The sequence below is a fragment of the Ruditapes philippinarum genome, unplaced genomic scaffold (assembly GCF_026571515.1).
Source record: "Ruditapes philippinarum isolate M1 unplaced genomic scaffold, ASM2657151v2 ctg12552_1_1_1_1, whole genome shotgun sequence".
In the NCBI taxonomy this organism is placed as follows: domain Eukaryota; kingdom Metazoa; phylum Mollusca; class Bivalvia; order Venerida; family Veneridae; genus Ruditapes; species Ruditapes philippinarum.
The window spans coordinates 1-12,529 of NW_026858307.1; the positions used below are offsets into that span (position 1 = coordinate 1).

At 33.1% G+C, this 12,529-nt stretch overlaps 1 protein-coding gene across 1 annotated transcript; it reads right to left on the minus strand.

Annotated features, from left to right (window-relative positions):
• Window positions 1-237: 237 nt before the first annotated feature.
• On the minus strand, window positions 238-12,112 carry LOC132752730 (uncharacterized; the record flags this gene model as incomplete). The annotated part of the gene is given in 13 exon segments (XM_060743094.1): window positions 238-355; window positions 2,395-2,575; window positions 3,752-3,850; window positions 4,141-4,311; window positions 4,809-4,970; window positions 5,789-5,992; window positions 7,744-7,958; window positions 8,431-8,571; window positions 8,928-9,121; window positions 9,588-9,717; window positions 10,409-10,489; window positions 10,902-11,059; window positions 11,890-12,112. Coding segments are annotated over 12 exon segments (1,703 nt in total), but the record flags the coding sequence as incomplete, so codon positions are not given.
• Window positions 12,113-12,529: the final 417 nt, after the last annotated feature.

Consider the following 12,529-nt stretch of genomic DNA (forward strand, 5'->3'; position numbering starts at 1 on the left):
GCATCATTTCGTGACATATAAATATAAATACAGTATATACATAGTGTATGAATACAGCATCTCAACCAAAAGGTTTCTAATGTTGCTGATACAATGAAATAATCAGAAAGATGCTGTATTTAAAAAAAATGCACGGACAATGCTAAAATTATGTCAGATGACATTTACAGTTCATTTTTTCAGTGTTATACAAAATTATTCATGATAACTGCAAATAGATTCCAGCGAAGAGGATACCTGTGAAGGGCGATATATTTTGGTGACGTGTGTGGGTCTTGACCAGTGTATTCCATCAGACCCCAACTACCATATTTGGAATAAGAACTAGCAGACGAGAAATAGTTGAATAAACCTCCTGAAAAAATGAAGTTGTTTAAAAATAGTTTAAGCACAGTAACTTTCTGTCATGTAAGATATCATGAAATAATCGAAAAGTTAACTGCAGATAGGACATTGTAAAATGAAAGACAAAGTTAACTGTTCCTTTAGTTGGCAAGAGTATCGGAAGTGTCGGCAACCACTGAAATGTAAATACTTCGATTTTGTTGGAAATAATTATTAACTATATATCATCAACTTTATGATACTTCTTTGTAAGTTCAGATAATACCCTTGGATTTATGAATGCAGGGTTTGCAGCAAGAAAGCTTAAACACTTGATGGCAATTAAACTGACATTTCAATTTTTATAAATAAGTAAGACATGTTTAATCATTCTAAATTGAATAACTACTATTACTTTGTTCTTTGACACTCAAATAATGTATTTAAAAAGCTGTAGTTAGATGTATCAGGCAGAAAAAACTATTTTTCACAAGGCTTGTCAATTATGCAAAATGTTCTTGTTTGGCTCATAAAAGTGTTACCATGCTCTTCATATGTAGAAAGACTAAATGTCAAAAAATGGTCATTTAAGATTTTTATAAATTAGTTAAACAAAAACGAAACAAAGTTTAAACATTATAAATCATTATATATTGAAAGAACCTTTTTTTCTTTCTACACTCCAAATATTACTTCATATATAAATAGTTAGTCATCTTGTGTTCAAAAAACGCAGCCCCCACCCGACCCAGTAACAAGGGCCAGTGGCAATGAGCCCAGGAGGACCCCAAACAAAAACAGGACAGGGCACAAGGCAGATCACGGGCAGGCAAACCACTAAATAATTAGTAAATAAGGAACTAAAAGAAAACAAATAAATGATGGAATATAAGGCCCATAAAGTCAAAGGCACAGGGAAAGGGGACATGAGACCCGGGGGAAGGGTCCAACATTAACACGGTTTAATGCGTTTTAAAACTGGCACCTAAAGTAACATTATGTCCATGTTTTTATTGTCAAGTTAAGCTGAATCAAAAGATTGACTGTTATAATGATGATTGACCAACAATTGATGCTGGAAAATGTTTTCGATAAAATATAAATCTGCCTAAAATATGTAAAGACTGTCAAATAATGTTGCAGGTAAATTCCGTAGGATATATACAGAAATTTCTTTGGGCTATGTGAGCTTTTTTATTGTTATGAGAAATAGAGGATATTTGTTTAGTTCAGTGTAAGATCGGAATATATTTCACCGAGTGAGCACCAAAAAGTATATTTCACGAGTGGCGCAGCCACGAGTGAAATATGAACTTTTGGTGTTCACAAGGTGAAATATATTTCGATCTAACACTAAACTTAACAAATTTTCTTTTTATTATATGCAAAGAAACATTTTAAAAAGACATTAAACCTAATACTGAATAAAAAGCGCGCCAAATAATAATACAACGTGACGTCATTTACGACGTCACGTCATTAAGTTGGTACCCAGTACTGTGCACGCTGGCATTTCACTGAAACAACGTAAGGGGCTTAAATTCAAAACAGTGAAATTATCAAAGTGGTAATTTCACTGTTTCAAACAGTGAAATTACCAGTTTTATATCACTGATATATTTCTATAAACCACCGAAAAGCATGTAATAAAGAAAAATCTTTATGACAAAGTATAGACTAATGTTAACTTTCACCTGTTTACTCACTAAATATACTTGGATGAGCATGATGCCATTTTATCTTATCAATGGAATCTTCTATTTTGTTTTTGGTGGTGGTATGGCGACTGTTAAGCTTTCCTTGTGAAGGAATACTTCAGTTGCCATTATGTGCATTATATCAGGCACGAACGGGAATCTTAGTCAAACAACCGACGTTCCTTTAGCTTACTAAATAAAATAGATAGTCACTGAAAAGTTCCTTAGTTAGTATCAATAAATAGTCACAAAAGCTAGTATCCGGAGGGTCCATGAAATAAAAGAATGTATAATACAAAAGTATTATGTTAATTATGATCGCAAACAAATCTGAAATTAAGTACAAAATTAGAGAAACAATACATGTAAATACCCGGATGTTTGTTATACTGGTCGGACACCACAACATCATACCAAGCTTCAAGAACATCTAGAGTGGCGTCCCCTGCCAGATCGTGTCTGTTGAAAGCTATAGCATGGTCAGTGGCGTTATTATTTCGTGAACTCTCTAAGCCAGGCCCTCCTTCGTACATCAATAACTTTAAATTGTTTGCCTACAGAAATTAATACAAGAAAATCCTTCTTATTTTTGAATTATTATAACAAATTGAGTAGAAAAGTAGATACAATGAACGCCAAAATTTCCAATATATATCATATGCATATCATATGCTAGCTTCATTTAACGAAAATGTAATCATGGTTTACACAAATTTGATTTAACGAACGGTCGAAATCCTCTAGACCTTATGTCAACAAGGACAGGAGCCAAGAATATCACGTTTCTCATGACATGCTGTTCTATTATCAATGGGGGTAAAGTTGTAATTTTTATTCTTGAAGATGATTCATTCGGAACAATATGTCGAGATTTAATTCATCATTCGGAACACCTCGCCGATTACCGTTAGTTATATCGCGATGATATCGGTAACAACAAAAAATAAAAATTGATTCTAGCCCGCGACCTTTGATATATGACATGCGAACGGAAAAAACGTGTATTAAATAAAAAGTTGCTCAACAATCAGAACCGATTCTAGAATGCTACTTGACATACGATGTGTCAAATCTGAGATTTGTAAAAGCGAAGTCATTTAAACTGTCTGTTTGCGAAAAAAAGAAGAAAAATAATTATAGCCACAGAGGAAATGCGTTTTACTTTAACCTATCGGCATTATCATGATATAAATTTACTATAACGACAAAAAAGTTGAACTATCTTAAGAGCAAATACTTATAACCTTTTTAAATGTTTAATTTTTGTAGAGCAGTTAAACTGGGTTTGTGTATTCTGACCATACTAATATAAGACCTTATCTGAAGTTTGACAGAAGGGAAGAAAAGTTGCGATTGACGTGGTATATATAATCTACAACATTATGTTTCATGTTCATCTAACGAACAAACGAGTAGTTTGCTCTTCAACAATTTAAAGATAATTAAAGATGTAGACTGTCACTTGCATTTTACCGAGCAGAATGTCAATGGGATGTTCGAAGTGCCAAAATGTGATGAAAAGGACCGGAATGCCACGATCAATAGATAATATACAGCATAGAAAACAGTATGACACCAATGACAGAAACAATTTCAGAATACGCATTACCTACACAATTACCACAGAGAACATGAAATGAAATCATAACATGCTGGGTTTTATAATAGAACAAATGTACTCGATAAAGTATTGATGCGGAAAAATTGCAAGCTTAGTATACTAATATTACCTTTGACATGTTCATGTAGAAGTGGAAATCATCAATACTTTTTGGTAGATCCTTTTTACAAAGATCCCGGATGTCCGCCATAGATAACTGTGTAATATCCTGCATATACAGTAACTGATAAGTTAAAATGTCATTTCATTTGCCAAAATATATAAATTATCTAGGTATCTGGGTTTTTTTTCGACAATATAAAAATGCATTAATATACAACAAAATAACAATAGTGTTCTTGACCATTTGAGCAGCTTTTAGTTTATATAAAATATTTGATATCCAGAAATGTCGATAATTGTTTCAAATTGCCACCGCGATATGCATTAATACATGAATGATGTTCAATAGTTCATTATGGTTAAACATTGTGATGTAAATGGAACAAAACAACTCACATGTTTAGACTGACTAGTGACATGATCACAGCCAAAATAACCAGTTACAGCAAGACCTTTAAAATTACTAGCTCTGGTCCCTAAATCCACCATAGCTTGTCTCGTATAGTCATGGTACCCAGTCTGCCACGCCCAAACTGGTATCAGCTTCTCAGAATCGCTCCCATATACCTAAATTTTCCATATAAAATTATTTTTGTTATCGTTACTTTTTAATCACTGTTTCCTGTCAAGACAACTAATTGAAAATGAATTTGCATTATTACTTATTCATTTATTATGTTATCAATTTCACTTTACTAACTAAACAAAAACGAACCTGCAGTAGAATTATATCGATTCATAATAATGGTGTGAAAACAATTTATTGATTAATTTGTTCTGTCCTTGGTGTATTTAAATGTTTGACGCCATTCGGTATAATATCCGGAACTATGTGTATGACGTCAATTATTTAATATGTCCGAACTAAGTTTCTGACGTTTGTTGTTTTTTTTCTATACAAGTCATACTTTATATGATGTTATTTCATGTGTTTGTTTCTTCTGTTTGTAGGTCCACTTTATTTCTGACTGCATTTTTTGTTCTGTCCAAAAATATATCTAAGTCATCATACAGTTGGTTTACTCGTTTACATCCAGCTACATTTTGTATGCACTGTAACTTACAGATTTCCATATATTAGCAATTTCGGTTGAACGTTTATTGTAGTATTTAAATCCAGCTTTCCAATTAGCTGTATCTAGACCGAGGCTCATTCCTTGTTCTTGGTTATATTTAGTTTGCCGGAATATGCCGTTCCATACCTCATTTGAATATTCGATATAAACCTGAAATGGTTATACAATTTCATGTCATATATAAACAAGAAACCAAATATAATTGAAAATAAGACTATTTTCGACGGAAGAAATACAGAGATCATCCGAATTTGTAATTAAACACCCTTGTTGCATGTGCATAGCGAAGGACTAATAAATGTACTGTTCAAATCGTATGTTTACGTGTTTCTAGAACTGGGAAAATCACGGGTTTTCCTACTTTTATATTCGGCAAAAATTTCATTACATCGGCGTAAATGCATTTAAAATGAAAATAAATGTGAATTTCTTAAAGGATGCATGTAATTATTTCCATAATTACAGTCTGGATAAATTGACTTGATTAAAATAAAAAAAACTTACCGTCCCAGTTTAGATTTTAATGTCAATAATAAAACATATCGAGTAAAGACAAGGTCAATAATGAAAATGATGAGGGGCAAGGTGAAGTTATATAGGCGAGTATAATATTAAAATACGTGTTAAGTTTTAAGTTAAAAACCACAGAGAAAGAAATATAATCGAGTTTAATATTTAAAAAGACCAGTGGCAAGGTCTAAGTTAAATACAACTTAAATAAAATTAATGCAAGTTATTATATTGATACTGAAGTGCCAATGTTGAATATGACTGGAGTAATTGAAGTTTGATGAATACTAAGAAGAGTAATCGGTTCTTATATTATTATGCTTGGGACTTCAACGACGGACTACGTGTTTGAAATATTCACACAACAACAAAGTCGTTCTTGATGAAAGCCGTTTGTCAGTCATGCATTGATGTGATAAAATTTATAGCACATAGAGTGAATGATATTTAGTTTTTACCTTGACATCTGGTCTTAGGGTAGTTTTTGACATGTTTGCAAATTGTTTGATAAAGTCGTCATCGGCGGCATGCGGTTGATTGAACCATGGGTCAGATCCAACGATATTTGTGAGATGTATCAGGTATTCTATGGCACAACCAGCGGAACCGGTTTGTGTGTGAAACTCTGGCATTCTTCTTGTCTTCCACGTTGTAGGTTCCGGCTGAAAAACACAAACCTGTGAAGTAGCACGTTTACACCCCGACTTGTGCGTATTAGTGAGTAACAAATGAAATAGGTAACAAATGTACCGGTTTACCGATTCTACTTTGCCTTTAAAACATATTTTCTATTATGTTACCTATAAATTGTCATAATATATAGCAATAACACAAACCCTGATCGTGTCTTAAGCAGGTGAAATTTTGTTATTTCTTGCATTGCAAATTCAAAGTTTAGATATACCTGAACTTAAACCATTTTTTCAAAAGTTTGATTAGTGTAAGTTTATTGAATAATTCGAAAAAAGAGCTTTCACGCCAATTTTTGGTCAAAAAATACATAGAGGATACAAACAGACAAATTTTCTTTTTATTTTATGCTTTAAAACAAGTTTAAACGAAATTTCCATAATTTTAACGTTAATATTAAAATCTGTTTCCCCCATTGAGAGCCCCATTCAGAGGGAATTTCTCATTAAAAACAAGAAGTCTTGAGCTGAGAAATAAGTCCGCCAATCAAGGTTAAATGACGGTGATATTTATTCATTTTATTAAAAAATATGAATGATCGCTTGTTTTAATAATAAAAACAAACAATTCTTGTAGGAGAAAAAGTCCAACCATCCATCCATATTTCTGTTACTTACTGCGAATTTATATTAGACCTGGCTTTGTAAAATGTAAGCGGCAGCCATTTTTTAAAGTTGTGTATTTCATGGGAGGAAAATAATTGTGTAAGATTCAGAAGGATATAATTGGATTTGTTAGTCATACACCTTTTTAAAAGAAAGAAAACTTATTTGAGGATTGTAACAGACAAAAAATAAGTGTTGACAGAAGTGAAAACATTCAGAAAAGGAGTTAGGAAAATGGAAAACTTGGAAGCTTGCTAAGGCATTGTAAGGAACGTTGGGTTATTTTACTTATTTTACGAGTGATGGCTGTCAATGCTTTTCAATTTTTCATAAAGCATACGGCAGTTATTGCTCGTAGGATACTTTAATATGCCCAAATGTCATCAAGAGCAGTTTAGCATGGGGAAGGAATGTATTTTTCAGACTGTAAAAACGAAACAAAAAAATTTAGAGACGAAATTTTGTGATTGGAATTTGAAGGAATAGAAGTAAGTTTTCTCTCTTTATTACTTTTGACATTTAAGTTATTTATCTATTTCAGCTTTGCTATTTTTTTAACAGCCTGATATTGTCAGAATTGTCAGTAAAAATAAAATTGAGGTACCACATGGGGAAAATCTTAAAAAAGTAGTTTTGTCATTGAAAAAAGTGAAATTATATTTTGATAATTTTCACTGTGAAATTATCAAATATAATTTTCACGGATAAATCAGTAATCCACTGAAAAGCATAAAATAAAAAATCTTAATATTTATTAACGTTGAACGGTCGGCAGCGTAGGAATGTTTCATGAACAAGTCTGCCTGCTTTTAATATTATTATGTAGATTTAAAGTCAGTGGGTTTATAGATCAGAAATATAGTTAATTACACAACTGCCCTAAAATATAAGTGAGAAAAAAATTATGCACTTGTCAGATACATTTTTATTGACATATATATTCAATGAAATTACTTTCTGAATATTTCAAAAAATAACGATAGCTGATAATTTGTTTTCTCCACCAAACTACCATTACCACCACATAACAACATTTAATATAATAATAATAATAATGAAAATAATAATAATGAAAATTGATAATAATGATAACAACAACAAGAACAACAAAAATATACCGTGTGTCCATTTGTATGTAACATATCCATAAACCTTAGCTCTGAGTAACGTTTAATGCTGTTCAAAAATGGCGGGTAAAAGGGGAACAACTCATGTCGATCCTCAAACCCAGGCAATATCAACCGGATGTTATGTATAGGATTTGCGCTATTTGTTCTCATTATTTTTATGAAGATACCGCCACTGTTTTCATGAAACTCAACAACCATCCTTCCTATCAGGAAATAACAAGAAACTTTACTTATTTTCATGATCTTTACAACTATTGCAAATATTTTAAGATGAAAGTAAACGTCTTTTGTTACTGCAATACAAAGTAACGTATATTGTCAATGCGTGAGTGGTACGTAAATGGTAATGAAATTATTTAACAGAAATCAAACGGAATTCCTCATATTTGATCTGTCGCTGTAAAAGTGACGTCGTGGGTTACTTTTACGGGGCATTCTGTACTATGTCTCCATTGCATGGCCATATGAAATTAATTTTGCATGCACCTTTTAGGTCTAAAGGGGGTTCAAGTACTTAAGTGGTTAAGATTCCGGAGCTAGCTTACGATGTGGAGGTAAAAATATTGTTCTACAAACACCTGTTTGTAGCAATCAATCACTCCAATTGATTTAATTTACATTTCTTTGATTAACTTATGACTTTTTTTTTAAAGAAATATACAAGCATGTATGAACCTTTCCCGTTATAATGGATAACCGGTCTGACGAGACTAAATGCTATCTCTCCATCTCCGTCATACAGCAGTGTAAAGTTCCCCTGCGGACCGTGTATCCCTGCGTTTGCTCGAAGAACTAATTTTCCAACTAACATATCATCTGTTAAGTAAAGACAATAACGTTTGATTGTAACGGAAAGTTCTGTTGTTGTTTTATTAAAAAAACAACAAAAAAATAAAAACATCAACAAACAAACAAAAACACATAGCAATGACAAAACGTCTTATTGGAAAAGCAAACTGGATATCTAATTGTATGACAAATTTTCTTTAAAAATGAATAAAGCTTTACATTTATCATATTTGGAATATAATAAGCTAATGGTTGTGTTACAATGTAACACTTAAACGTTTTCGATATTCTTGCAGAAATTGTGACACATATCTGTTATCAAATTAAAGGCGTGTAAGAAAGATTATGCAAGCCTAACAGGAAAGATGACGTAATGAGCATACTCGGTAGACTGGCTGGATATCCGTCGTCGCGCCACGTGATTGTGTCATGCTCGTGCGTGTCCCATTGATGCGTGGTGTGATGTTCTGTAATCCATTCTTGAGACTGTTTTGCAACGTCAACAAATTTCAGTTCCGGTGACCAGTATGAAAGACCTCCAAGATTCATTCCAACGGAAATGTTTCTATTCATCATCCTATAATATTTCATATTATTTTCTCTTCTCACGAGACTAATACAAAATGGCTTCAATTTTTTTTTATTTTCACGTGGCTTGTCTCATGAATTGATAATAAATATCGTATCACTATTTGAAGAAAGAAATGCTGCATTTCTAGAAGACCAAAATAACTTTAAACATCAGGAAAAAAATTTCCCCGAGTCCTAAGTACAAATGAGTACATAAAAGAAGGTCTGAAACCATGATTTATCTGATTATTTTTGGACTGTAAGTGGTAACACTTAAGCTTCCTGCTTCTGACAAAACTTAACTTGCTATTACTATTATTGTTGCTTTAATTGTTTGTGTATGAAACATGAACGATTAACATTGATTAACTTACACACGTTTGAGATTATAAAAAAGTATAATCATAAACACGTTACAATAGATAATAGTTGTCAACAGTCGTTGATTAAATAAAAATGATTATTATACGTACATGTTTTTATCAAACGTGTCACATGTAATTCCTTTATAACCCTCCCAACATTCGCATTGTCCATTCCAGCACGTGCCGTATTTACACGTATGTGCACATCCACATACACCAGGTCCAATACACTGTACGTCTATAACAATCACGTGCAATAAATTTGAATCTACTTTTGCATTATTTCATGTAAAGCATGCAACGAATACAAGATTCAATAATAAATGTTTAAACCACCACACTGATGTTTCTGTCTTCGTGTTGGCAATACTTTTTTTACAGAGACAATGTTACTTTCAAGCCTATAAATGTAGAGCAAGAACAAATATCAACCTCCACAAATTATTGTCATGGCATCGTACGTTTAGGATATAATTTATCCTTAATCCGTAGAATTCCTTTTAAATATAAAACTAAAAAAAAAAAAAAAAAAAAAAAAAAACAAAAAAAACAACAACTTCCGAATGTCCCTATGCAAAATCGGTTTGAACACGGAATTGCAACACCCCATTAGCTCCACACGCGTTTTTACAAATCATTATGTCAAAACTGAAAAAAGAGGTGTTTATGTTTACAGCCAGAATAGTTTTTTGTGGAAGTGTTTTTGTTTACTGTTTCAAACTGAACGGAGATTCGTTACCTAGTATGCTTTTGCAAGAAGTTTAACCGAGATATCACGGGTGTTGCAAGCCCATTTACAAATCGATGAATATCACTTTAAAGTTAAAAAGCATTCTCCTTCTTACATGCACAATGCATGCACACAATGCAAAAGCATGTTGGTTATATAAGGAAATATAAGGGTGATTTTTTTAATGTTTTATGCTTACCATTCGGACAATTACAATCCCAGACACATCTATAGTGAGTTTTAGACCACATCCAGCCCCGGTCACATTGGCATGTATTATCTGTTTAATTAAATCACTCGTGAAAAAAAAGATACAATCGACAAAAATGTTATCACTTAAAAAATGTTAAAACACAAGACTTTGTCTTTAAATTACACCAAACATGATAACAAATTCAAAATGTTGAAGGTTTTGTTTGATGCAATTGCAGTGATAGACCACGCCCAGTGGTTTCGGTATGCAATGTTACTTTGACAATGATGTAAATTTAAGTTAGAAAACACCCATGCTTAAATAAAGGGTATTTTATTAACTAACATGTATGCCCAGTTCCATGTTTATCCCAAAAGGTGCACGAATCGCCCTCTGTTATGCCATACTTTATTGGAAGTGTTAACAGGACATTGCGTCTTCATTTCAAAACGTTTGTGAAAATAATACAGATCAGAGGTTGAGACTCTTTATAACAAACCTTGCATGCATATTCCGTGACCATGACAACCGCAGTCTACACTACAATCTACCCCTTTGTATCCTTCATAACAATTACACAGACCACTACGTGTATTACATATCCCGGTCCAGTTACAATGTGGACACTTGGTATCTAACAGGAAACACTCGGATACACTGTAATGTAGGTAAAGAAATAAAAGATATATACAAATATGAATTATGTTTGAATGTACCAGTTGGTAACACAAAGGACGTACCGCGTTGTTACACAAAGAAAGTGCACGTGTATTGTTTCTGCCTTCTTTTGCCTAATAATGAAAGAACCGTGTTATTGCTTGTCTTTTGATTAACGTCAAAGGCATGTGCCCAATCATGCGAATTCTTTGATAATATAAATAAAAGAAAAGAACAACGTAACAACGCAAGTGTTTTTTCTTAATGGAAATTTGCTTGTGAAAGTTTGTGGGCTTTCTCTAATTTAACAAATAAAGGCGTGCATGATAACCTATCTTTGATAGACATTGAAAGTGCACGTGTACTAGCATTCCTAGTCTTACATCATAGAAAGAAAAAGAAAACGCGTTTATAACTTCAATTATTACACTCTTGTCTTAATAAAGTAATCCTTTTCTTCAGCGCAGGTGCACTTCCTTTCTTCACTGAACTAAGAATGTTGGTGTACATTTGTTTGCGTTGTGCATTTTACAATAAATTACACCAGGGGCGTAGCTATGCCAAATATTATATTACGCACACTCACGCCGGGGGTTTAGGGGGCCGCTATAGGCCCCCTTGCAGGTCCTCGATTTTTACCATTGATGGTTTCTTGAATTATGCATTTCCATGTTATTTTTAGGTCAATTAAATAAGAAGTTTAATTTAGTAATTAATAGTTTTAATGCATTAGTATGACATGCGATTTGGCGATCATCTTAAATATAATTGTTAGATTGTATATCAATTTTTCAAGATCTTTGGTCAACGTTATATAACTAAGGATATACTTTGCATAACAAGACACAAACAAATGACGCTGTCAGCAAATGAAAGTGTCAAACAGCAATTGTTTCGTCGTGCAAATGTATCTATAACGACGTCAGTCTTGACCTCACTGTCTGTCTGGATGTGCACAAGGCCTAAGCCAGAGAGTCGACCAGTGGTCATTGATGCGCACAAGAAAGTATTTAACCCTCTTATCCTGCTGAATGAACGTCCAGCGTTACCGTTAGTAAAAGCAAATGCAGGCACCTGTTCACATTTGGATAACGCTCTATCGGTATATCCTGCGGCATAGGTTGTATAGTGGACGGAGCCTGCAACAGAAAAGTTTTTTCATCGTGTCTTTCAGCGTCCATACTCGCGTATAAAAGTTTCTTGATCGTCAATAAATCCTCTTGTACAACACTATAAATGTCAGCAATCCGTTGACGGTCCAAGTTAATGTTCACAGTAAAAAGCCTCACGTGCTTCTGTTTCTCATGCTTCGACGAAAACAGTCGAACGTGGCTTCATTTACTTATTAGGCATTACAAAGAAAACTTTTTTTTGGAGCGAATATGCTATATATCACACTGAGAAGTGTGCTTCACATTTGTTAAAATATTGCAATTTTCCCATTTCTCTGTCTGATATATAGCATATTTA